This window comes from Trachurus trachurus (genome assembly GCF_905171665.1).
Source record: "Trachurus trachurus genome assembly, chromosome: 4".
In the NCBI taxonomy this organism is placed as follows: domain Eukaryota; kingdom Metazoa; phylum Chordata; class Actinopteri; order Carangiformes; family Carangidae; genus Trachurus; species Trachurus trachurus.
Genome location: NC_139898.1, coordinates 15,472,592 through 15,499,948, shown reverse-complemented (window position 1 = coordinate 15,499,948; position 27,357 = coordinate 15,472,592). Strand labels below are relative to the sequence as shown.

The 27,357-nt window shown below is 41.3% G+C and overlaps 1 protein-coding gene across 1 annotated transcript; it reads right to left on the bottom strand.

Moving 5' to 3' along the window:
• Nucleotides 1–506: 506 nt before the first annotated feature.
• Nucleotides 507–18,001, bottom strand: plpp2b (phospholipid phosphatase 2b). Its single transcript, XM_083970498.1, has 7 exons — nt 17,796–18,001; nt 17,563–17,641; nt 6,491–6,642; nt 6,027–6,289; nt 5,852–5,909; nt 4,556–4,732; nt 507–3,476 (listed from the first exon to the last, which is right to left on the bottom strand). The coding sequence occupies exons 2-7, from the start codon at nt 17,621–17,623 to the stop codon at nt 3,318–3,320; spliced, it is 870 nt and encodes a 289-aa protein (XP_083826624.1). The 5' UTR covers nt 17,624–17,641; nt 17,796–18,001; the 3' UTR covers nt 507–3,317.
• Between the last annotated feature and the right edge of the window lie 9,356 nt (nt 18,002–27,357).

The window sequence follows — 27,357 nt, the reverse complement described above, 5'->3', positions numbered from 1 at the left end:
TCATTTAAAGATGCATATCTTAAGTCTTTTTACATGGTAAAACAGCACTTGAAGTGAAAATCTTCTTGTTTTTTGCCACTACGAGCAAACTGACTTGTTATCAGGTTTCTGTCATTATTATTCTGACTGAATTAAATTAATGGTACCTTCCACACCCTGTTCCAGAACTCGGCTGAAATGTGTTGACCTTTGTACGGGAGATAAAGGATTTTTATTTTGCATCATTCCAATGAAAAATTGCCGACAATCAAGACCACAGTTAGCTTGCCAAGAACATCATGAAATCTTGATGCTGCAATAATTCAATTCAGGAATCAAATACTGTGCTTAAATCTTTGAAACAATTTAGAAGGCCTTATGTAATCGTGTCATTAAAATTGACAATGTCAAATTTATATATTAAAACAAACAATATAAATGAATGCAGATTATATCTTTATTTAAAATTCTCTGATTTAGAGACTATCGATATAATCTATGCACAAAAGCAAACACAACATGAACCATAAAAATTGACATATTAACAAAAGTTTGGCTGACCAGTGCCCATTCTGAAGCACTAATCCAGTAAAGCATAAAACACATGGAAGCCAACATTACCAGCTGAAAACCTTGGTTTCCACAAAACTAGAGGGGTAATCAAGTGCCATGACGTTTCTACATCCTCATCCTCATTTGGGCCATTAGTCTGGCTGCAGTAAAGCACAGATGATTTAAATGCAAGGAGCAGGGTAAGGGGGTTTGCACGCCACTTCACCGCAACCAATTCCAGCTGTTTCTCGTTGTAAATCTGTGTTTTAAATGTGTAGAAGTCCCCAGGGACCAAGGTTCACTATGGGATACCCCACACCCCCACCTCTAGACCCAGTTCTGCTGCAGGGCCTCACAATCAATACCAGGTGAGATTCCCTCAGTCTTCCCGTCTCCCCTCTATCAAATTTGAGGTCTGTCTGATCTGTTGTCAGTCCTCCAGGGGTCTACATGCTGTACAAGAACTGTACAGGAGATCTTATTCAAAAATTAACCCCATCTATCAACACAGGAAGGGGAAAGGGACCATAGAGATTCTTTGAAGTGGGAATGGAGCTGTGTTACTAACTTCAAAAACACAGTTGGTATGTAACCTTTTATCATTACAACAGCCCTTTAAAAGCTCTGCCAAGGCATCTGGCTTATGTTTGGTCCTGGAATTGGATCCGTCTGTGTGGCAATGCAAATAGGCACCAGTCTAAAGGCACAGGCCAAAGCACACTGTACAGGTGAAATTACAACTTACCTACATGTGAAAAAAACCAAACAAGTATATTCATATATATTCACATCCTTCACAGAACATGAAACATGTCACATAGCATTAGTAGATAGTACATAGTACAGTATTTGTGGCTCATAGTGGCAAGCAGGGGTGATTGCACAAAAACCTTAACAGCGCTGGCAATTCCAACCTTATTAGAGTTAATATAGAACTCCTTGTAGTTAAAATAAATTAAACACCATTTTCAAAATGGTTGTCTCATCCTTCTTTGATTACTGTTATTTGAGAAACAAAAACAAACACACAATAAGACAGGAAAAATGTTTTTTTTTTTTTGAAAAAACAAAACATAAAACAAAGAGGAAAAAAAATTCTTAATGATCGACTGGCAGTCTGCGTAGTATTATGTAGTGGTATGACACATTAAAGTCCAACAGAAATTAAAGTTATCTGCATCAATGGTTTCTACTTCTGCAGTCCATTATACACAGGGGAAACATGAATCAATCACAAACTCCACAATTAAATTTGTACATTTTGTAAAGCATCAAGATTGTTGATGGTCACTCTAACCCACAGACTGTTTTGCCCTACAAGACTCAGATAAGTCAGACACTTATCTTAGCTTGAGCAGTGGCATGCTAATTACTTAAGGATACTAAGAATGAAGAGCAACTGCTGGGAGATAACATCGCTGTTAGACTACTCATGACTAAGGCTTGATAGTGACTCGAGGGAACACTTGAAAAACATCCTATTGTTTGTACTAGTAGGATACCCAGACCTGTTTGTGTGGCAGTTACGAAACATGACAGGAATGTGTTGCCAGCTAAGTACAGATCAAAGGATTATGTTTGAATATTGCTTGTAAGTGTGGAATGTCGCTCCCATTGACATATATCTCCTTTCAAAGCAGCTTTGGGATGGCCTATAGCTGACACTTTTAGTCTGTGAGCCTGGCTCTATGGAAAAGAAAAATAAACAACTTCAATTTTTTTATGATTTGCAACCATTTTCAAACGTGTAACCAGCTTAAGGTGCACTAAAAACTGACTAAATTAAACTGTACATAAAAACTTAAAAACATACAAAACACATTAAAGCTCCATTAAGCGATATATTTGATAGTAATGTAAAAAGAGTCACTAGTACTGCTAATCCCACTGTGAATCAACAACCAGATCATCCTATCCCAGATCACTATGCTTTTCAGGCACTTCCAGATTGTCGTTTCTGTTCACCATAATCCAACTAATTTACTGACACAATATATAAAAGTGAGCAGCTGTTCTAGCTATTTCAGCAATATGGTAAAGATTAGTGACTGGTAAAGTAAGTGAAACCAAGCCCAGAAGAGCAAATTAGTGGGCCAATACAGGCAGAAAAAAGTGAATATGAGACTTACATTCATCAGATGGCCAGAGAAGGACTGCAATTGGCCTGCCCTAACTTCTCTGCTTCTGTGTTGCTACTTGTTTGCTAAAACATTAGCCCTTCATAAGGCAACAGGTATTCATACCTTTGTTGCTGTAAGTTTGGAGTTTTTCGCTTAATGCAGCCTTAAGTAAATACACTTTAACATCAACAACGATGTCAAAAACAATATGCTCCTCTCTCTCTTACAGGAGAAAAGGAGGTCATCATGGTGTCTTTGAGAGGGGGCTCAGAGACCTTGCAATGGGATGCAGCGCCCTCAGTCAGTCCAGTGGTTGGGGAGCAGGTGGGAGTGTGAGTGGTTGACATATAGAGGGAGAGCTGGGGGCTTGCAGGCTGCAAGCTACAGACCACATGACTTAATTCCCTTCTCCTTTCAAACAGAAATACAAAGGGCTGGCTGTAAACCAGCACTTATACAGACACTCAAAATTGACATTTCATAGTTATAGGCTGTCTCACTTACCATCAGAAGCCTACAGTGACCAGCCTACAGAGTCCGCAGGTTATTCCCTAAACTAAACACCATCAACTGCACAATCAAGGTTGAAGCCCCTGGGTTAGACCCTATCACACAGGTTTGGGGTCTGCAGGCTGCAGCCTTTGTTCCCCAGTGCCAGCCCCACTATCACACAGGGCCAGGATTGTGGTGATAGTTGTAATGGTTGGTGTGCTCAGAATCTGTGATCTGCAGGCTGGGTTTCCTCTCTGGCTCTTCGCTATCAGCTGCTTCCTGCCTAGTGCAACGTGGAGGACGCTTCTTAAAGAAGTCTGACACAAAGCGCACCTGCAGAGGAGAGGAGAGGTTAGTTTTGGTCACCCAGGGGATAATTTTCCCACAGAGATTGGACTGTCAGCATGTGAGGGATACAGAGGAGGTAAGGGCAGGGCTGGAAACTCTGATTAAATATGTCTGGACAGGTCTGTGCACAGCTGTTAAGTGACACACCAACACTTACACACACTCATGCACATCTGAGAGGAACACACAGAAAGCAGGCACAAGCCCTAAAGGCCATAAAACACTATGCCCAGGAGGGTCTCTAATTGCACACAGCACTGTGAAGGCCAAAGTGCGGGCTGACTTCCCAATTAATCATACAAGAAGACACACACATTCACACACACGTACACACACACACACGCACACACTACACCAGTCCAGAATTTCCACAAGGCGGTGCTGACAGTGGTTCAATCAAAACAGGGAAGGGGCCAAACAATAAAGAAGCCCAGCTGGATGAGGTGGAGAGAATGGACTTATTGCCTGAGAACCTGCCAGTGTAAGTGTGTGGGTTTGTGTCAAGTCACACGCCGGTGCTGTCACACTTCACTCTCCTCATACTTTCTGTCCATATACATTTTTCTTCTGTGAGAATGACATAGAGCTGAAACATGGATTCATTAGGAGCTGTTCTGCTTTGAAGCTGAGTGGTGTTAATAGTAAAATATCCATTAAATGTCATTCTTATGATCCGTATAAGTCCCACCCATGTTTAATTTTCCTAAAACCTGAAACCACAGGGCTAAGTTAAAATGTAAACAGGTATGAGAGTGGAAATGAATCACAGTAAAAAAAAAAAGTCAAATGAAATGGAATCACAGTAAAAAAAAAAAGAAAGTCAAATGAAATGGTGTTTAGTGTTTTAGATAAAAGCGTATGATGATGATGTTGTTGTTTATTCGTATAAAAATGTATGCTCTAAATGACCACAAATTAAGTCTTCATATTGTTCACAGCTGCTCACTACTTGATACAGATGTTTTTAAACATTCAAAACCAACTGTCCTGATGTTATGAAAGTATCACATTGAAACTCAAATTTTGCAGAGCCGTCCTTCAGTGAAATTGTCTTGGATACTCACGTTGAGTACAGCAACAAGTGCTCCCTGCAGCAGCCCCACCAACACATCGCTCCAGTGGTGCTTGTAATCAGAGACTCGGGTGTAACCCACATACACTGCGAAGGCCACCAGGAAGAACTGGATGGTAGGCCGAAGAAGTCTGGCCCACTTAGCCACGAGCCTCGCCTGCACATAAAGCTGGAGTGGGGATTAGAGAAAAAGAAGAGCAGAGGGTGGTAGATTGTTTGGGGAGGGGAAGAGGAAGGAAGAAAAGAGGGAGCTCAGCATATATTTGCATTGACATTCACAGTGATATGACCTCATGAAGTTATCGAAAGTGTGTTTTGCAGTCTCTATATTTGCTTAAATGCATAGTCTGCTGTACTATCAGGTTTCAGGGCAGATGGTATCTTACTCCAGACACCTATAATAAAAGCCTTTTTATTCGGAGCATGAGTTTGTGTCAGAAACGGTGGCTGGTATGTCTCAAATTGGATTTAAGTGTAAAAAGGTGCTGAGTATTAGCCAAGTCTTATTTATGTCCGCTCTGGACTGAAACACCCTTTCTTTTTTACCGGTAGGCAGCAGATGCCAAAAAATTATGAACCTGGCAACAGCTCAGACTACTCTCGGCTTCTGCTAGGTTACTGTCGAAGGTGCAAAATTTGGCATCACACCACAGTCCCCCTGCCACACGGCCACACTCTCCACTAAACATGGCAGGAGACTTTTTTCAGCAGTGCAGGACTCGGTCTGGATATCACAGCTTAGCCCTGTTTGTTTTCAGTATTTGCCTGGTGTGCAAGCTGAACCACTGACAGGGCTGTACTCTTGCTGGAGAGATTCTGTTTTCTTTGAGCTGAACAATGCTGCTTTGCTTGGCCTCTTGAAACTTGCTGTCTAGCACTGGTGCCTGGCTTTTAACAGAAGGAGATGAGGCCAAGTGTAATGAACTGGATAAACCTGGAAGACAGAACACAGCACATGCTTCGCCTTCATCATTTCTGGGAAAAAGGCAGCAAAGGCCTCCAGATCATCCCTCTCACATATTCACATTCTTCCTCTGAACTCTTGCTTTGTCCTTTCTGTGTCCACAGGCATAAAGTGACGTTGTGAGCTTTTTCATGTCCTCAAAAATTAGCCCTCGAGCACAGATTCAAACGTATGATCATGTGCTCAGCTGAGCCCACCAGAGGCCTGCCAGGCCTGATTCACACAGATATTTTCATGGAGACATTTCCTTGTTTACTGTACATAGAGAGGCATATTTGCATTGTAATTTAGGACTTTCAGAGATGGATTGAGGCTTGTACTTACTGCAAGAAAGAGCATGCAATACATTCCAAAAGAGGAGTGACCAGAGTAGAAGGACAATCTGGAAAAGACAAAGAAGCAAATGTTACTGCCTTACATTTTATAGTCATTTTTAAAAACATATATTCCTCTCTATGCACAATGTTCCTTGTATAACACCCAGTTCTCCTCCTCCTACCTGGACTCTGTGACATCTAGTGGGGCACCAGTGCAGTTGATCACTGGCATGTATCCCGTGCAGGTCTTAGCAGCACATACAGCCATGAAGTTAGGCCTCGGGCGGCCGATAGTGTACTTGGCAAGGTCGGTCAGCGACTGGCTGACAGATGCTCCAAACAAGAAGGTGCCCACTACCTTGTAGAGTGCTGCTACATACTGGTTGAAGTCTGAATTAGAGTAAATCCTCTTGCTGTAAACCAGATAGGCCTCTCCAGAGGAGATCTGAGGGAAGAAGAAGAGCAGTGACATTATACATCAACACCCCGTTTTCAAAATCTATTTAGCAATTGAGCAAACAGCACAGAGTGTTGTTAAATGAGAGAAATCCTGTAAACTTTCTGTGATTTTGGCTAGACTTACGAAAAAAGGAATTTAACTCTGTGAAAAAATAGAAAGGGCATTGATGTTCTTTGTAAAACTTACAATGATGACAGTGCAGGAGATGGTGACTGCTGCAAGCATGCCATGGGTGATGGTGTCTGGCTTGAGGGGATACATGATGCTCTCATCGTCACAGTAAACACCCCTTTGATAAGGCTTGTACACAATGGTCATAATGATGAAGGGCAGCGCCGCTGTAGTGAAATAACAGAAAGAGTGAGATCAGAAATGAAGTTAAGTGAATGTTCACTATATATGGAGAAACAGTGCTTTGGGGTTTTGAGAGTAATATCTGAAGCTTGATGATTGCCAAGACCAGAAACTAGATTATCCAAGTTAATGGGGCTGAGATATTTGAGGAGAAAAATGTGAGGAATAACATTTGTCTCTTTTTCTACAGGTTTTCAGACATTACATCAGTTCCTAAGTTGGGAAGTGAAAACATTTCTCTAACATTTAGAGATAACTAAATTGTTTTCTCTCTCCCTGGACCTCAAGGTCTAAAATCACAATGATGAAACAACCCACAAGGAGAAAGAAAACATTCAGTAGTTAAATGTCAAGGTAGAAATGCACAGTAAGGAATTACAAAAATAAACAGTGGAAAATCGGATTTATACATACAGGCATGCACAGGCATATGTAAAGTTACACATCACACATGGATTGAGCAAACACTTCCACTGTACACAAATTATTACAAACACAACATACATAACTCTTTTGAATGATGTGGTTATGTGCAAAAATAAGACCAAACATAGCAATGCAAGGTTCCTGAGAGCACGAATAGTGTCCTTGAGACATTCACAAACCTCTGTCCCAGAAATACTGACTCTTTCACATTCCCTCTTTACTCTCTCTCTAAGACACCAACAAACACCCTTCACTAGTGTGTATAGGGGTAGCATAAAACTTTCTGAAACAAATAAATAAAGCTAATCGTATTCTGAACTAGGTATAAACACGAGCTAATGCATTTTTCAGATGCTCTCTTGCTCTTCCTCTTTGAAGTCACCTACTGCCTATAAACAGAAGTGGACTATACTACAGGAGAGGTTTAAGAAGTCACACTGGACCTTTTTATATTTATTTTCCATTTTTACTGTAGTAACCCCCTTTGCAGTCCAACCTGACCTTTCACTTCCCCTGTTCAAGGCTAAAATGGAGGCGGTTTCATAATAAAGAGATTTGGGCTAGACTGCGACTCTAGGCAGACACAGGATGTGGGAGAAAAACCAAATTTACACAGCTGCAAAGCCAGAGGTGATTCGTCCAACCTTAGACCGTTGAAAAAGTAAAGCAGTGGCAAAAATAATGAGTTAATTAATAAATTATCCAATTTAGGCTGTAAGTAATAGTCAGTGTCATTACCTTTTAATGACAATGACTGACTGACAAGTCAAAAAGTGAATCCGGGTGGTTTTGCCTCGAAATAACTAAAAACTTCTATTGTTCAATCAACTGTACTCAGTTCAGTTGAATAATCATTCAGAGTAGAAATTATTTTTGCTATTTCAATCATGTTAAGTGAGAATGTGAAAATTTAGTAGATTTTCTCCATTAGGCAACATATCACTGTAGATTCTGACTTTGGTGGCATCAGTGATTGTCAGAAGATTTAAGATCTGGTAGCCTGTGATGGAAATGTTATCTTTATTTGATATTTAAGAGTAGTCAGAATAGCTTCGATAATTAATGGTTGAAATGATGAAGTGATGAAAAAATAAGGAGTTGCAGCCCCTGTTAGGAATGTAGTATCCTCCACCCTGACGTCCACCACCATTATAGCAGTCAGACAGTCTGGGCGTGTATGATATTGCCTTTTTTTCTAAGGACACGCTTTGTCAAAAAAAAAGTGTGTTTTTCCCCTCTCTCTTTTGGTAGATAAAAGAGCCAAAGTAAACCTCTCCTCCATTTTCTTGGTTACCAAGGTGACTTGCCCCACCCAACTGAATGATCTCTCCTCTCCTCTAAAGGAGGTACAGAGAGGACCCTAATGTCTTTCTGAAAAACTCAGAGATTTTCAACTTGAAGCTGGCTGCAACACCTTTGTCTCCAGGCATCTGCATGTGCTTTCTCCTCACTGGGAACAATTGGAAAGAACGCTGGTGCTCAGAAGAAAATGCACATACACACACGTCCTTGGGGCCACTATGGAAATGCCATACAGCCGCATACTAAATGCAAGAAAAACAGTAGTGGAAAGCACCGTGCTCACCAATAGTATTATATTTCAGTGTAAATGAGCAGTGCACTCCTCCCATTCTTTCAAAAAAATGTCTGCAGCTGACATAATTCCAGGAGGACTTCCAGTGAGACTGACTTATAAGAGACCTAAGAGTCCACATGTACTGGAGACTGAGACTAAGGGAAAATATACAACTGGACGGTGGATCAGGATTAAGCTGAGGTGAACAGTCTGGGTTTAACTCCAACCAGAAACCTCTCATGACAGATATGGAACAACAACCTACTGTAAATGTAGGAGGGGAAAAATATTTTAAACACAGAGCAGATTGGTAAAAAAGCATGGTGGATGTAAAACAAGTTTAAATGTAGGACACTAAATGAGAGAATAAAACATATTTCCAATAGGGTTGTAATAATCTCTACAGTAATTCAAAAAAATCAAGCCAAGAGATTCCCCTTATTAACACTGAAATTCACAATAAACAATACAACATCACTCCTACACAATGCCACGCAGTGTCATGCACTGCACCAGATGAGGACAGACATTGTTTTGTGACATGCCAACTGCACACATGTTCCTCACAGACACTATAAAGACAAAGACTCATTGGCTCGGTGAGGGAAGTACAGCTGCAGAACAGAAGCTTTGTGTTTTTAGAAGAGAATACACAATAGGGCTGTGTAGGATAAACATATCATCTTGCATGAGCACCTGGTGACCCGACCTTGGATGAGCTGGGTTTAAACAAGGAAGAAGAGAATGCATATAGAGATATAGCTCATTCATTTCACCACTGTGTCCATAAAAAGAGAGAGGAGGAATCACTTCCCAACTACAATATTTGAACTATAAATGCAAAACTTCAACTGTCTGACTGGGAGACATGTGGGCCACCGGCAAGTTTCAACGCATCTACACTGTGCCCAAAATTGAAAGGTGACATGTCGTGTACATATCAGTTAACAAGCGGCATTCAAACTCAGGAATGTTGCTCACACACTTTATGCAAAGTGATTACAGAATGGCTGGAGGGGAGTTATTATGTTAATACATCAACCATTATCCTTTGCTGCTGTTTAGAACCATCATCAGCGTGCGATGTTTCCTTTTGTAACTTGCAACAGCAGCTGCCTGACACCTCTCTCCATGATTCCCTGTTTACACATCTGCCTGCCATGTCAGGATATGGTGAAGCAGGGAATATAAAGATTTATTCCACATATTTTTCTCTTGGAACCAGCAGAATCCCGTTTGTGAAAACCACAGCACTATATAGGATCTCTTGTATTTAACATCTGACATCCTGTCTCAGGGGCCTCGTGGGAGCACCCCGATAGGGATTTACTGATGTGGCTTTTGGTGGTGGCAGCTTCAGCATCTGTATCCTGCATCCTGCTTCCAGCTGTCAAGAACAGAGCAGTATGTCAAGAGTCCACTGCTGCTGGTTTACCATTCCTGACAAATGGTTGCACTCAGGGTTTCATTATATTACTGTGACAAGTACTTCAAGGTTCTAATATATTCTATCAAGGACTGAGAATCTCTCTTTTTTTTTTTTAATTGAGCAATTGCAAAGAGAGAGTAAGTCATGAAATTCTTAAATCTCTGCACGCTTGCTTTCAGTGATCAACCTGAAGTATCTTCAAAATATCGTTTTCAACATCTCTAGACTCTGTACGGACACAACTGAAATGTATACACAGCCAATTGTCTGAAAAAAATACAGTTCAACATGCCATGTTGTATTTAGCATTAAAAAGATTTTTAGATTTCTGTAAGATTGACTTGGACAAAACCGAGGAGAATGTTTGTTTATTTCAATAAAGCATGGTAAATGTCACTTTAAAGCAGCAGAGGGACTTAATTGTTTTTGCACTGGAGTCACATAGTATTGTAACTTCAAACTGTTTTATGAAGCTTTTAACACTTGCCAGAGCGGGGCCATTAATCACAGTGAAGTGGCAGAAAAATTAAGTGAACAGCTTCAAAGAGAAGCGCCAGTATACGTCCTTTTTGCAACAGTGAAATCTCAAGTATCATGTATTCATCAGTTTGGCCATATGTTTTTTATAGTTTTCTTTAGCTTCCTAAATTCTCATAGCCAAACCCGGATTTTACCACTTTGCCACACAGTTAAGTTCACGTACTGAGTGAAGTCAGGGCACCTCGCCTTAAAACAACCCTCTCCTGGCTCGTAAAAAGAAAGGTATGAATTTTTCATTTCTGTATTCATAAATGAAGCACTAATTCAGCCGACATCTGACTTTAACTTGTTGCTCATAAATTACAAGTTTGGATGAAAATAAAAGTGCTGAAATGAAATGATGTAAAAACTCTGGACTGCCGTAATGGGCAGAACGAATGGTACATCCTGAGGAGTGTGTGTGTGTGTCTGTGTGTGTGTGTTATGATCAGTGTTTCTATCTGAAAGCAACAAACCAGCCACTCTCTTGGAAAGCCGACACACAAATACACATAGTGCTTACAGGCAAAAATAAATCCAACTGCAGACAAAATAGGTCTCCGGGATACCACAAGACAACCCCACAACCCAAACTGACTCTGCTTCAGAGCCGTCTCCTCTTAAAGACTGAGCTCCGACTTGAGCTAAACTCGGACACCTTGGGTGGATTTTTCTGGCGAGAAAGAAGAACAAATATGTGGAGGAAAGGTTGAGGTTCTTGCTTGGGAAACAGGAGAACCCTTTTGCTATAGCACCTGCTGCTATGGATGGAGTTGCAGAAAATGCTGCCAGTTTGGAATGTAGCCAGGAAGTTAATCTCCAGTGGTCAGTCAGAAAATCTCCTGCCTGAACCCCTAATGGGAGCCTGTTTGAAGAAGCAGGATGCAAAGCTGGAGCTTTCCTGTTTCAGATTAAGGTAGACCCATTTATGAGGCTTCAGTTCCATTTTGCGAAGTTTAAGGGTTGTCAGTTGTCTGGCTGCAAATTAGCACACTCCACATGCAGTGGCTTTCTCATGATGAAATGGGCATTAGCGTAACAGACAGATGAGTAATCCTCCATGACTGCGTGTCAAAGAGGGTCTGAAGAAGAAAACAGTCAGAGAAGCATCATGGGAGATTTTAGCATTAATTGAAACCCTACTGAGAAACAAAGATGCCAGTGTAAGAAGAGTTTTGCACCACTGCTGATTCACATCCTCCTCAATTTTTTTCTCTCTCTTATTCAAAGTCATTCATTCATCTCTCTGCAGCTCCATCTTCCTGTCTGTCATTCTCATGTTTGCAGCGTCCTCCCACACACTTCTCCTTCTGTTGTAAATATAGAGGCCTCAATGGGATGGTGCTTTATTTAGCTGGCAGATGTGCAATTATGCAGGGACCATTTGGACCACAATAGCACTCTGAGGCTGAGACTCGAGGCCCGTCTTCTCTCTGCTTCTGTTATTGCGTCTCAGCTTCTCTGGCTTTTTTACATTTTGCGTGTAGTCTATTTTTCCACTACAGACAGGTCGACGCCTTGACTTGATTTGTCAGAATCATTTAAAAGTTGCTCCCATAGTTTGAGAGTACCTCACACCTACTTGCCCTGGTTTCTCTGACATAACCTGCTGCACCTGCAGAACCACATGGATGCACAATTACGTTCCTCCATTTGTAAAACATACACATGGGTTTTCATTATGCACATTTTCAAGGCATGTGAAGAGTGTGTATGTGGTGTGAGAGGGGTGTTCTCATGCCCCAGGGCTGCCCTGCTTGGTATAAAACTTTCCCTCAGGGTCACAGCTGGAACATTTGCCAGAACACCCTTCCATCTAATTTCTTCCACTCTCATTTCTCATCTTTCCAACATGAAGGCCACTCAGCGAATTTCTTCTTCCTCTTGTGTATTTTCTCCCTTTTCTGATCCAGCTTTTCCTTCTCTCGATGGCTCTCGTATCCTCTCACATTAACACCGCATTTCGCCGCTTTATTTTTCATCTATGTGTCACTCTTAAGCCTCCTTTGCTGACTCAGTCTCCAGCTCTCTCTTTTCTACCACTATAGATGACTGTAGAGGCAGACATTTTTCCTCTCAGCTACAGTCACCGTTTCCACTTTTTTTCCCCCTTCCCCTCTCTTTTGTTTCATCCCTCTGCTTCAAAAACATGATTTGTTGAAAAGTGCAACAAACTCATGCCACCAAACTTCTACAACAGACCAAAACAGGTGATGTTACAGACCTTTTCAAAGATGACTTGAGTAACAAAACAACTAAACACGCCCTCTTCCTGACTGTCACCCCAAGCTGGACTGACTAATGTGGAAGGTATGTGCTGAGCCTACAACCTCCGCCGGCGCTGGCCTCTGGAATTCTAATTCACATGAGGAACGCCCAACTTCACCAGTCACACCAAATCCTGCTGCTGCTGCGGCCCATTCTTTATTCTTAATCCCGCTGTTTCACTCCGTCCATCATTTACGCATGCTTAGCTCCAAGTAGTGCAGAAGGAGACAGAGTGGCAGGCGAGGGTTGGAAGGATGGTGGGAGGGAAAGCTAAATCTGGGTTGGCAATCAAAGAGTCTGGGTTTGGAGGAGTTCAAAGAAGTAGGCCACACAGGTTTAAACCTAAACCATAAAAGGCCTGCAGGAGGAGTTCAAGTGTCCAACTATCCTGAATAGTGCGGAGCTTTTCTGAAAATTCCCTGAATGCAAAGCTGCATTTTCATGTTGAAACATCTGAATATCAATGGCAAATCTACAGTCCAGTTGAACTACTGTACATAAGTGAGGCGTATTAATGTTTCTGTTAGTTTTTCCGGATCACACTTTATGACAAATCCTAGTGAGTCATAATGTGAACTGTGCTTCTTGCTCCTCCTGAATTAGGTCTCCCTCTTGATCCCTCACTAGCTTTACTGGAAAGAATAAAACATGCAAGAAGGTGCCTCTCCAACCTGTCCATCAGTCAAAACCATTAAATGACACTGTGAGACTGTGAAAAAAGCAGGCTGTACCTACTTGGGATGCAAAGCAGTCTGGAGAAGATTCTCATAGTCTTATGTATTGGAGAAGATAAGTAAGATATTATTTTTTTCTTTAGCTAATCATCAATAACAAAATAAAAACATAGTACCAGATGTGCAGATTTACTGATATCACAGTTATGTCGAGCAGTTCAGACACATTCAAAGTAATTCCTCCCAGCTCACCACTGAATTTTTTTAGATCAACTGTGTCCTGGGCTGACTTTTGTAGAAAGCGGCTTTTATGTCTGAAAGCTAATGTGGTCATGATTTAACTCAAACCACCATGACAAAGGGTCCTCATCCAGGATGACTGATAAAAAGACTTGTTAAGCAGAAATCCATGTGCAATTAAAATAATGAGAAAAAGAAAGACCACAACACACTAGGCTCGTATTTCTCAAAGGAGACGTGCCTGTTTGTTAAAAGGGCTTGAGTTTCCATGACACAGCTCTCCTGAGGAAAACAATTCCCATCAAGAGGCTTCACTGCCTCTCTCTGAGAACTCAGGACAATCAGTCTTCCCAACGCAACCGCATGAGAAGGCCCGACTCCCTGGAGACAGCTGCGGCACGGCTTCACTAACAAACTCTAACCGATACCCAATGAGGTCAAAGAACAGAACATGGCGAAACACAATCATCACTAATCAGGTGAAAACAATAGAGGAAATACATAATAACGTTTTGATGGTGTTACTGTGGTGGGACTCTGGGAGGCTAGCTCTATTGTATCAGGTAATGAATCAGTCAATAACAAAATAAAACACTGAGAGCAATCTGATAACCATGCTTTAGAGGAGAATCAGAGACTCCGCTTGGGTTATTCTTGAGGTGTGAGTTGGAGAGGAGGAGGCCAACAGCCTCAACGCTGTGTCAGCACTGCGGCTGCAAGTATTTGATACTATATCCATGGAACTCACAATAAAAAGAAAACCCCTGGTCAGAAATACAAGAGCCATAAAGAAAACTAATGATTACTACTATAACCCAGTGTCATCTTTATAGCACAGTTCTACTGCTACAAATTAAAAAATATAATTACATGATGGAACTTTAACTGCTTCCTCTGCATGCAGTATACTTGTGTGTGTGTTTGTGTGTGTGTCTCTATAATTGCACATATAATAGACTTTTCACAGAACTGGTTGTGGCAGTGTAATCAGCAGCACAACAAAGAGTACATATGCACACACCGACACACATGCATGTGTGAGTGTGTGTGGCACCAGTGCCTTGCCCCAAGGCCATTTAGTCACACCACTTACTCATACGTCACAGTTCATATCACATACAGCAGTGCGAACTGTTGCTCCTCCTCCAACTCTAAAATGTCATGCACCTGCAGTATTGCACCTACCATGAGCAGCAGACAGGGAGAGGTCTTTCCTCTCTGTGTCTGAGCCAACACCCACCTTCTATTTGCTCTGAGTGTAGATTTACACAGACAGAGGAAGAAAGCGGGAGGGAGGGATACAGCAAAGAAAGAATGGAGGAGAAAGAAGGAGGCCAAGAGCTTACAATGAACAACAACGTCAAGACCAAGGCAGATATTTGAACAGCTCAAATGTCTGTTGTGATAGATCAGACAGGCTTCTTAGCCATAAACAAGACCAATAAAACAACAGACCTCTTGAAATGAAATGTTAACAGACCACTCCTCAGCTCTAGGCAGGCATTTAGCATCACATTTCTGCTTTGAGGGGTTCAGTGATTGTGTTGAACATTGTTTGAAAAAAAAAAAAATAGTGGGAGGCAGATCTATTCATATGACACCAACTGTTGTTAGTTTGACCTGGGCAGGGCAGGGTGTGGGTGACAGAAAGCATGGCAAAGAAAATTGCGTGATTGAATCTGCTGCTTCTATTTGGCCTCTGAGATTTCTAATGAAAATATGTTGAAGAGATGTAGACGGTACGGTGCACTTGAAGCTGCAGATAGAAAAGCAGCATTGTTAGATAACATGCAGAGCAGATAATGCGCAGTGTTGGTAGATTCACATACAGACAAATGCAGACAAACTCAAATCAAGTCTGTTTTCATATAGGCTAATGGGCAGCATAATTACATGGTCTAGCATGTTGTTATTATATGGCTGGGGCAACCTCAACCTAAGCTTGGGGTTGACTTGATGATTATTTGGGTGGGTGACGTGGGTGGCAAAAGGAAAGGGAGAGGCAAAAGGGTGGGATGCAGCTATCCAGACCCGGCCAACCGAACCCAACCCAGACGTTAATCCCAGACTTGTGACAGCAAAATGGTGAGGCTTATCAAGTTCAGCAGTCTGTAGATCTTCACACAGATGGAAAAAAAATTATCTCTAAGCCTGAGGAAGGGGGGCCCGCCGAAAACTGCACAGCAGAGCAGATTAGCACATGCATGAGCCGTCATCCCTGTCTCCATCCTCCCACCACCACTGCTTCACCGCTATCACCAACTGATGCACAACAAGGGATGAACACACCGCCAAACACCACACACACACACACCATTATGCAACACATGGCTGTCGCAGGCTTGTGGCACTGACACACAAAAACCAGTGTGCCACCACAGTGGTACATTCCACATGTGCACATCATTGACTGGGTTGCATCTGAAAACAAATCCTTGTGAGGGATAAGTTCTCACATTTGTAAGTTTTTATGATACATATGATTTTATCAGAAAACTAACTCGACTTTGAGGAGGACAGTAACATGCAGAGCAGATAATACGCAGTGTTGGTAGATTCACATACAGACAAATGCAGGCAAACTCAAGTCAAGTCTGTTTTCATATAGGCTAATGGGCATCATAATTACATGGTATATAGCATGTTGTAAGTTTTTGATCTTGAAATCCCATTATCAGTTTAGATTAACCTGCTTTAAATTGTACCTTTTTTTTAATGACACCCATTTATTGATGGATTAATATATCAATTTGTTATTATTAATACACACTATTTTGTATTGTCAATTTAAGTAAGTAATTAAATAATTATTTATGGATTAATACATTGTTTCCCCCCCCCCCCCCCCCATCTTGTCATTATTTCTTCATTCGCCAGAGGGGGCAGGAGACAAAAGCTAATAATGATCTGCTCTAGTTACCACGGCAATGATATAGGCTATAGGATTCATTTTCATGGATATAATCCCTTGAAAATGAGTCCTGTCTGTATTTACATGCAAAACAATGGTGTGAGGGACACAAGTGGAAGTAATATCTTGAGAAATGCACTGTGTGCGGGGAAGTCTGTACATTCTTGAGCGGATTCCTGGCAGACAAAATACTGAAGAAAATGAGAAATAAGCGGGGCTCACACATGCATATCAAATTTCCATAAACAAACATTCAACTTCCTGCAGGCTCAAAGTCCGGCAAAGTTTCTTTCTTTTTCTTTTTTTCTTCTTTTTCTTTCTTTCTTTCTTTTTTTGGTGAGTGGGACTATAGCAAGCAGTAAGCCACTGTGAGGAGAATGAGAATGATATTTCCTCTTCTGTTTATTGTGATATGGTACAAGTTCATATCACATTGCAGCAGCGCGGACAATATTCCAGTTGGGATATGCAAAAATAAACGTGGTGACGGAGCTGCTCTGTTGGTGTTGGACTCCTGCATGGAAATGCAGTGGCTTCATTTCCCCCCCTTTTAAAGATATACAGGGATAAACCAGCTCCTGTGTTCTCATGGGGGATTCTCCTCTGGTAATAAACATGCTTTCATTCCTGTTTTCTTTTCTTTCTTTCTTTTTTTCTTACATGCAGTTAAACAAACAACGCACTGGTCTCATTTTTAAAAGAATCCCCAAAGTTTATGTCACGGGCGCAAAACACAAAAACACGACCGACACTGGCAAGGAAAGGTAGGATCAGAAGTTCGTGCTGACAGTGAAGTGCAGTTCCTAGATAAAGGCAGATCATGCTGACGTTGTTTTGTACTTTGTGTGTCCATTCACTTACCAACTAAAACGCACAGCACGTCCACCAACACGTACAACTTTTTCTTCCTCAGTTCCTTCATCTTCTTCCCGTTGATCTACTTCAAAACCCAGCAGTATAAAAGAGAATGACTACTTTTTTAAATAAGTCCATCGGCGATCGCTCCCTCGCCTTGGAAATAAACGCACAGCAGGCTATGCACACAACCTCGTAACCTGCACTACGAGTGGCCCTTCCGGGATCCTCTGCGCTACCTGTGTTGACAGTGACAGCATAGGTGTGTAGCTTTCTTAACACGACAGTGTTGTTAAAAACTTTTGTCCGGGCAGGTGAGCGGCACCGCTGTAGTCTTGTGTCCCTTTGCGCACATTCTTGCCCTGGATACGAAGCCACAAGTGAAGAAATCCTCCGATTTCACAGAGCTGGACGCGTCCGGCGGATCCACTCTTCCCTCGCTCCACTCCGCTCCCTCACTCACTCACTCACTACACACACACACACACACACACACACACACACACACACACACACACACACACACACACACACACACACACACACACACACACACACACACACACACACACACACACACACACACACACACACACACACACACACACACACACTACTCTGGTCCCTCCTTCCAACTTCCTCCTTTGGCTCCTCTCTGGCTATCTGATCACAGCTAGGCTCAAACTGTGTGTGTTTTTTTTTGGGAAGCAGGCGTGCAAAACGCAGAGGAAAGGAAAGAGAGGAAACCTCCACGCGGTTAACTTGATTTTTCTCTCTGTCTGCCTTGCAAACCAACTTTATTTTAAATGTTTGTTTTGTCGACAGAAGGCAAACACTGTGAAGATCAGAGGAGAGGAGACTCAGGACAAATATTGGAAGGAATAGAGAAGGGGAGGAAGAAGAAGAAGAAAGAAAAAAGGGAGGGCGGGTGGGGGGGTCTTAAATGGTAGTTATTACATTTGACCTTATTTGAGGTAATCTGAAATTAATCAATGGTGGGAATAGAAATGCACTGTTAAGGCTGTGACTCAGCTCTGCCCCCATTTCTGAAGTCATCAGACATGAGAGCCCTACATGATCTTATCCCATCATGCACTTCTCATTAAAGCCCCACAGGGCAAACACTTGAGCTGCTGGGATCCGTTGAGTAGGCTACTTCACCTTATCCACACTTTCCTGCCTCTCACCAGAGAGAGAATTCTGTGGAAGCGAGCAAAAATGCAAACAGACTCTAAATAAGGTCCTAACAGATTAGTCAACACCTAGAGTCGCTGGGAGGTGGACCCACACAGAGCACATGCTTGGTGGGTGTTCAGGAAAATGCAGGGGACAACACTTCTGGCTCATCAAAAGCAGAGACTTTACAGTAATATGTCCTGCAGGGGACACTATGTAAATTAACATGACTAAACGCCAGCATGGCGCCAAGCTAGAGTGCTATTTTGCTCCAGGCAGTCAGCCCCCCCCCCCCCCCAGCAGTTAATACCATGGCCATCTCATTCTGGACTCGACTTAAGCAGCATGAGTGTGAGTGTGTATTAACAATTAACTCTGTTTGCTTGATAAACACCATGTTTATCCCCAAGTCTGTTGGTTCAACACCCTTGAAAAAGCAGGTAATCTAACATGCACACACGCTATATTGCAGCTTTATTTGACTTTATGCACATTTGTAGATGAAGATCTACATACAAAGAGGAGCAGCGTGGAGATTTCAGCATAACAGCACAAAGAAAACATTAAAAACTGACATTTCTCTGCCCCCTTCTGGTTGTAATGGAAGTTAAAGTTATCCTTTAACTTTACTATTATTCATAGTGCATCGTTGTTTTACCTAATGAGACAATACAGTGTGATGAAAGTGCTTTGCTTAGGGGCTACAGTATTAAAGATAAAGGTTCATCAAGCAAATGCTTTTTTTCAGCTGTGAATCTTCATACAGTATATTTACTATTGTCTTTGTAATATATTTTATTTAGAATGATACATTATGCTGTAACATTTCGTCAGAACAGAACTTTTTGTGTCTGTGTTCAGAGTTGGAGATTTAGGCTGTTGAGGGCTATTTTATCCTTGGAAGATGTTCGATATTTTGCAATCTGTTCAAAGGGTCATTAATTGTACTGTGACAAAGAAAAACATCAACATATGTCTTCCAACCTCAAGGGTAATTGTTCATTGCGCAACATTTGTTTCCACTACACTTAATGTTCCTTGTTTGGCGAGGGATAGCTACCAGTTTGTTTTATAATTCACTAAAATATAAATTAAGAACATTTCACAGGCCTACAGGGTTTCAATTACATTTTTCAACCCTGCTCAATTGGCCAAATTTAATCAACGTATTATTTACATCCAGAGCTGATTAGGCAGGGAAATGGATGCAGCTATTTTCTGTATGTAAATTGCACTTTTATTAAAAAAACAAACAGAAAAACTTGAATCTTACATGGCCACTTTGCATTAATTTCCCCCAAATAAATAGCCCTGCACAGCTTACAATGCAGCTCCTAATCAGCCAGTGCAACCTGGCCTGTAGAACAGGAGGCCAGATGAGATAGAGGAAGCAGTTGCAGTTATGTCACATGATGTCCTTTTTTGCTCTTCCACACTCCACATGCTCTTCTTTTTTTTCATATCCCTCATAAATATGCTAATGTAGCTGTATATCTACTATCCAGACGTAACTAAACATCTTTTATCCCAAATTCATGTTCTGCCACTCAGATGAAAACTAAACTAGTTGCTGTAGTGCTAAGAAAATCTTCGTAGCATCTGAATACTATGTCATGTGATTCACATGGTAAAGCTGGGGTCATGTATGTGTGACTATCAAGTGGTCTCAAGGAGCTATTAGAATAAGTAGTTACTATTAGGCTACTCTTAAACAAGTCAACAGCTACATGCTCCATTACATGTTCAGTGATCACCAAAGATGTGACAAATTTGAACATGATATGATGAAAATAATACACAAGAGTTATTAAGTTATTATTGTTTGGCTGATTGACATGTGGTTCAAAGTGACTGATGGTTATAATGCCATATAATGATATGGAGATCTGGTCAAAATCTTTTTTCTTCTAAAGACAAGATATGTGAGATTATTAAAGATTTTATTGAGACTTGTGTGGGGGTGTCAGAGATGGGTTAAGAAGGTGAACAAAATACAAGGGAGAACAAAATCAAATCAAATAAGGACATGTCTGTGTGTGGGTGTTAACCTGTTTTTTGTATCGTCATCCATCTGACAGTCGAGGCCGTATTGGGCGATGAAGCCATACTGCTCTTCTGGGTACCCACTATAGAAGAACTGCAAAAAGTCCTTTATGTGCAGGCAAAGGCCACAAGAGGGCAGTAGAGGACCAGGCAAGGGGGAGTAAAGGAAAGACAACAAACAGTAAAACCACTTACTGAATTTAAAGTTTTATTCTTTTTTTTGTATTTATACATATCGATTTGACTTTGTAAAGAGTGGCAAGATAAAGACTACCATGTTTTTTAAATTTGGAGTTTGATAATTACTGTATCTTGCAGAAGAAAATCTTCTGGTGTGTATAAGTGATGTCATGATGTGCCTGTACTTATAAATTCTAGCCACTTTGTAGATGGCATACCATCAAACACCAACAATATAAGTCTGCCAGACCATAAACTCTTTCCAATAAAGGGGGGTTTCCAGTAGAGATGTTCATGGTAAAAAAAAATAACAACTACAAAAAAAACAGGAGAAGTGCTCCATGGGTAGGGTCAGCTGACAGGAAGTGTCTGTCATGCTTAGGCAGTTTTCCGTTTGTGCTGTGGGAGCCTTCTGACAGGCTGGTGCAGGCCATCTGACTCCCCCATCCAGAGACTGAGCAAGAGATTACTAGGTGGTCACCATCAACTGACATGTCAACTTTATCACTTTATCACTTCAAAGACTGGCTTATTATTATTGTAGATAAGTGCAATGTCAGTGGGTTCAGATATGCAAATACAAACATTACAGAATGAATATTAAACTCAGGGTTTTTACATTCCACAGCAGAGTCACTTGTCTGTGCTTAACATGTTCTCCACAGCTGTGGGGAAGCGACTGGGCCCGACCAACATAATGATTTGGAGAAACAAACCCAAAGACGCAAAGAGAGATGGATGTGAAAGAATCATTGCAAGGTCAACAGCTCAGTTTGTTATAAATGTAATTGTTCTGGTCTGATAGATAAGGTGTAGGGCAGAAAGAAAGCAGAAACACAAGGCCAGACATGTAAAAATGCTATTTACACATAAGATTTTGCATCAAACAAGCAACTGGACATGTGCTGGTGTAGCTGTGTTGTTATGTCTGCAACAATGAAAAACAAATTAATATTAAATTCAGCACTATGCTGTGAAGTCTCTGGTATGTGAGTTTGCACATATTTGAATGGTCAGTGCAGTGATGGGCTTCAGCAGCTGTGTGCAACCAGGTGCGAATAAGGAAACCCAGACACCCAGGTGGAGTTAAGCAGTCAAGGACACACTCAAAGCCAAAGAGCAGGATCCTGAGGACACAGATGCACTGGAAGCCCAAAATCAATGGCAGGCCCTGTATGGATGTGAAAGGCATTACACAAGCTTTGTGGCATCAAGTAAAAAAAAAACTAATATAATGAGACCTTGGTTGGGCAGATTGTCCTGTCACAGCTGTGACAAAGTTTAAAGGAGTCTGTCCTGGTGTTGGAAAAAAAAAAAAGATAATCGGACCACGGTATCCACAGTAGGTGAGTTAATATTAATGTTATTTCAGTAAGGCCGTTCAGATTGGATCAGATTGTGTGTCTTAACTGAAGGGGTCTGTGCACAGGAATCTTATTCAGAGATCAATCCATGCATAACACAGAGTAGTAGAAGGATGGTCTGATGAGATTAGATACATTTAAATATCTGTGAGCTATAAAACTATGGGCATATCGTAATCCCATTTACTGTTGTAATTCAAATCAATTTACCATTAATTATTGATTTAAGTAACCTGGATTATTCCTTGCAAACAACTCAGAGACATATAAAAGGCATGAAGGAACTCAACAAGAAACTGAATTTTTATTTGGGTTCCAAGTCCAAAAAGGCTGAAAACTGCTAATCTATCTTTAGTATCTATATCTATATATGAATGCATCACAGATTTAAGTGAGATCCTGTGTCCTCACAAAAGCATGCCCACGAATTGTTATTTAATCAATTATTCCCTCTGATTTCCCTGCATGCACAAATTCATCTTATAATTTAGGACAGAACATAATATCAACATATAGATATTGATCAATGCAGGGAAATAATTTTGTTTGAGTTTTTTTTTTATTTTTTAACAGACCTGCAGCTGCAGGTCTGCTCGAGGGAGGCTGGACATGTTGATGTGTCTTTGGCTTCAGTGGAAGATCAAGATGTGAATACACAGGTGCTGGTCTGATCCTATGGCGAAGACTTAAAGCAATGAAATACCTGCTTTTCCAAACTTCTGTGACAAAGTTAGCTTGCCTTAAGGAAACAAAGAACAAGGTTGTAAACAGGTTCATACAGAGTATAAAAACTACAACCCAGGAGGCTGGATGTTTTCCAGCCAGGGATCGGGGGAGGAAAAATACTGACCCAAAGTACAGTAAACAGTCAGAAGTTAGAGGACCTGGGATCACGCACACACATTGCTCCGGCCTAAACTTTGAAATCCTTCGCAGCCACAGCCAGACTCTTGATCTCTCTCTCACACACACACACACACAACACACATGCAGCAAAACTCACACCCACGCACACCCCCAGCAGCACATACTGTATCTATGCACAGTTGCACACATAATAACAGAAACACCCCCACACACATTCATCCACACACAATACACACACTCTCTCACAAACACATACAAGTAAACAATGACACACACACACACACACACACACACACACACACACGCACACACGCACACACGCACACACGCACACACGCACACACACACACACGCACACACGCACACACGCACACACACACACACACACACTCCAGTCAAAGTAACACACAATATACAGTACCTTAACCAACAAAAAATCTACACACACAGTTCAACACAGGCACACAAATATACATACCCACTTGCACATATACACACACTAAGAGTCAGATAAAAACACACAAAAACACATTACACCCCAAAAGTACTCATGGTGCACTGCACACCATGCATCCATTTTCAACTGGTTATCTGTGGTTGGGTCACGGGCGCAGCAGAACCACCAGTGAGCATCTAGACTTCCCTTTCCATGGCTACCCAACTTGTTTTTTTAATGATATGTGCTTGATCTGTATTTTTACATGTTGCACTGTCTCAGGAGCACTTCCATGCTGCTGTAGGGCATTATATTATATACTGACTGGGGGATCCCGAGGTGTCTCTCCACCTGGTCCTTGGCCCCATGGCCTCCTCCCAGCTGGACGTGCCAGGTACACTTCCCTCAACTGGCTCCTTTCCATGCAAAGAAACAGTGGGTCTACTCCAAGTCTCTCAGAGATGACTGAACTTCTCACCTTATCTCCAAGGGAGACCGCAGCCACCCTCCTGAGAAAACCCATTTTGGCCACTTGTATGCCCACTTGCAACCTCATTCTTTTGGTCATGATCCATCGCTCATGACCATAGGTAAGGGTATGAAGACTTACCCATTTGGCTGAGATTACTTGCAATACCCGTCCTGCTGCACTAATTCTCAGGCCTATCTCATGCTCCGGTGTCCACTCACTCATGAACAAGGCCCCGAGATATTTAAACTCCTTCACTTACTGTAGGGCAAAGGCTCTTTCCATAGGCAGTCCACTGGTTTCCTGCTGAGAACCATGTGTCAGCTTTGGGCATACAGGGATTGGATGGCCATGAGAGGTGGCAACCTCATCTCTCACATCACCTCCCACAGAATGTCCCAGGGGAACCGATCATACACCTTCTCCAAATCCACAAAACACATGTGGACTGGATTGGCATACTCAAGATTGAACAGCTGATCTGTTGTTCCATGACCAGGATGAAATCCGCATTGTTCCTCCTCAATCAGAGGTTTGACAATCGGCCGAATCCTCCACTCCAGCACCTTAGTGTAAACTCTCCCTGGGAGGCTGAGTAGTATGATGCCTCTATAATTGGCACACACTCTCTGGTCCCCCTTTTACAATAGGGAAACCACCACCCCGGTCTGCAACTCTTCACTGCCCCAGACTTCCATGCAGTGTTGAAAAGATGTGTCATCCAAGACAACCCCTCAACATCTTGAGTCGTGAGGGCAGATCTTGTCAATCCTTGGGGCTATGCCACTGTTGAGTTGGACTACCTCAGCGACTTCACTCAGGGAAATTAACGTTGATCCCCCATCGTCCTTAACTCTGCCTCTTTCATAGAAGGAGGATCTGATGGAGTTGGATTGAGGAATTCCTCAAAGTGCTCCTTCCACCGCCCCATGACCTTCTCAGTCAAGTGCAACAGTGCTCAATCTTTGAAGAAAGAGTGCTGCCTGGAAGGACTTCTCTTGCTAAGATAGTGCTCTTTGGTTATGGGCTACATCAGTGCAAAAAACAGAAAAAAGTAACCAAGGCACTCATCTTGATGTAAAAATTAAAATGCCTTTAATAAGTTATGGGCAGAACATGGTAAAAACAAACACTCTGAATGCTCATTTAAATAGTAAACCACCTATCGTAGTCATTTGCTTACTTTTTACCTTTCACCTTATATTTTAGTTATCAAAATTCTCATCTCACTTTAAAATTAAAATGCATAACAGCAAAGTTTCCTTCCTCAGGGGTCAGTGTGGATTCCCATCAGTCAGAGTTTCCAACAAACTGACAGTGGTCAAAGAAAAAAAAAGAGAATCAACACTCAAAGAAACTGGTCAAACAACGAATGCGCTACAATCCCCCTCTGTGCAGACCGCCCACATGTTCAGTCATCATCTAGCCAAGATGATTTACATACTTTAAGCAGAGGGACAGCGCCACCCACTGTATTCTGATGGAAATATTGATGGAAGTCACAGTAGCAGTTTATGTACAACTCCTATAATTCACATGTACAGCCAACTGAGCCTCATAATTATGACTATTTAAATCAAATTTCCGTTTCTTGAAAGGATTTAAGTTAATCTATCATTAAAGAATAAAAACATTCATCTCTGTCCTCATTTCAACATTTCCAGTTCCAGTTTTTCCCTAAACATTCCTTACCTTCCCTGCTTCTTAGTGAGATAGCTGTGTCTAATTGAAGTATGTCTGGGGCAAGTACTGGTCTTAGATGTGTGTCTATAATCTGAGTGGACACACACAGCACATGACTGCATGGAACACAATATAGAGTGTGTTGATCTCATTGGTACAAGACCAACTAATGGCGTTTTCACAGCCATTAATGTAGCGTGATCTGTGTGCATTTGAACATTTTCCACTTAAGTGACAACAATACATAGGAAATTAGTTCAAATCAATTTTTTTTCCTGGCTATGTAATGCAGCTGAGAGGTTCCTCTAACCACAGTTACTGTAAACAAAGGCAAATGAAGCACAGACATCTGCAAATCACTCCCCCCCCCAGATTAACCTTCAAATCAACTGTCAAAATTTCTACCAGTGAATATGAAGTTTACAAGATGCGACTTTTCACAGTAGTTTCCCTGCTCAAATAAAAGCAATACACTGTAACATTTCTCCATTGTTCATTTTAATTGCGTTGTCTTTACAAAATAGAATAATTATAAACAACATAACAGAAGCAGTGCAATATATAAATTGCTAAAAATAAAAGTAAAAATAAAGAATTAACAAAAGGCAGTGATTCTACTCCGCTTCCTGCCTTCGTGATCTTGTCCTGAATCCCCCTCATGTAAACAGTCATAGACAAAACAAACATTGATCTGACACCGGCTTGGCTTTAAACAGGGATCACAGGAAGAGCTCAAACATTTCGAGACAGAAATAAGGAATAAATAGACAGACAGATGAAAGGAAGATTAAGCAGCAAAACCCTTTCCTTGTCTGTAATGTTTCCATTACCTCTTTAGAGACAAGAATGTGACCGTAATGCACTCACATGCAGAAGAACATTTTAATTTCAGTTTTGTTGGAGGGACTTTAAAGCTTATTCATTTCTGCTGTGTTACATAATATTCAATAATCAAACAATATTTACTGTGATAACCTTGACACCTTAACCATTTTCATGTATTTGTCATTATCTACACCATCACATTTGGACTAAGTCACGATTCTTGGTCTTTTGAAGACAACATCAGCCAGTTTTCCACAACTTAGATTCACTTGATAAGCTGTTAGACAGCTTCTTCTCTGACGCATGAAACTTCAGGTTTAAAATCCATAATTTCACTTGTGCCGATTTACGTGATAGTGCATGTATGATAAAAGTGCACCGAGTTTGAGAATACAGAAAGAGTAGAAAAGTTTGTCACTCCCCAAATTCATGTGACGGTTTGACAAGTCTAATTGACGGGACTGAGAGGGAATAGAGGAACTGTTAGATATTGATTAATAAAAAATCTGTATTATTCATTAGAATCTTAAATGCATATACATGTGTGATATTTTTCAGTATATTTCATCATGTCTGGTGGAGATTAGTCAGGATGTTCAAGGAAACCTCAGGTGGGAAAATAGAGATGTTTTGTATTTGTTTAAATTACAACTCTGTCCTGTTCTGACACTATACATATTACTATTGTTCCTTTGTTTACACACCTGCAGGAATTGGATATTACTTGGATTTTTGCTTCCTTGTTGCTGTTGGTTAAA

Coding starts and splice junctions, on each gene's coding strand:
- plpp2b (XM_083970498.1), bottom strand. CDS start 17,623: ATGAAGGAACTGAGGAAGAAAAAGTTGTACGTGTTGGTGGACGTGCTG. Junction 4,733..5,851: donor ATTGCATGCTCTTTCTTGCA/GTAAGTACAAGC, acceptor TCCCCACTCCAG/CTTTATGTGCAGGCGAGGCT. Junction 3,477..4,555: donor CACTTGTTGCTGTACTCAAC/GTGAGTATCCAA, acceptor TCTCCTCTGCAG/GTGCGCTTTGTGTCAGACTT.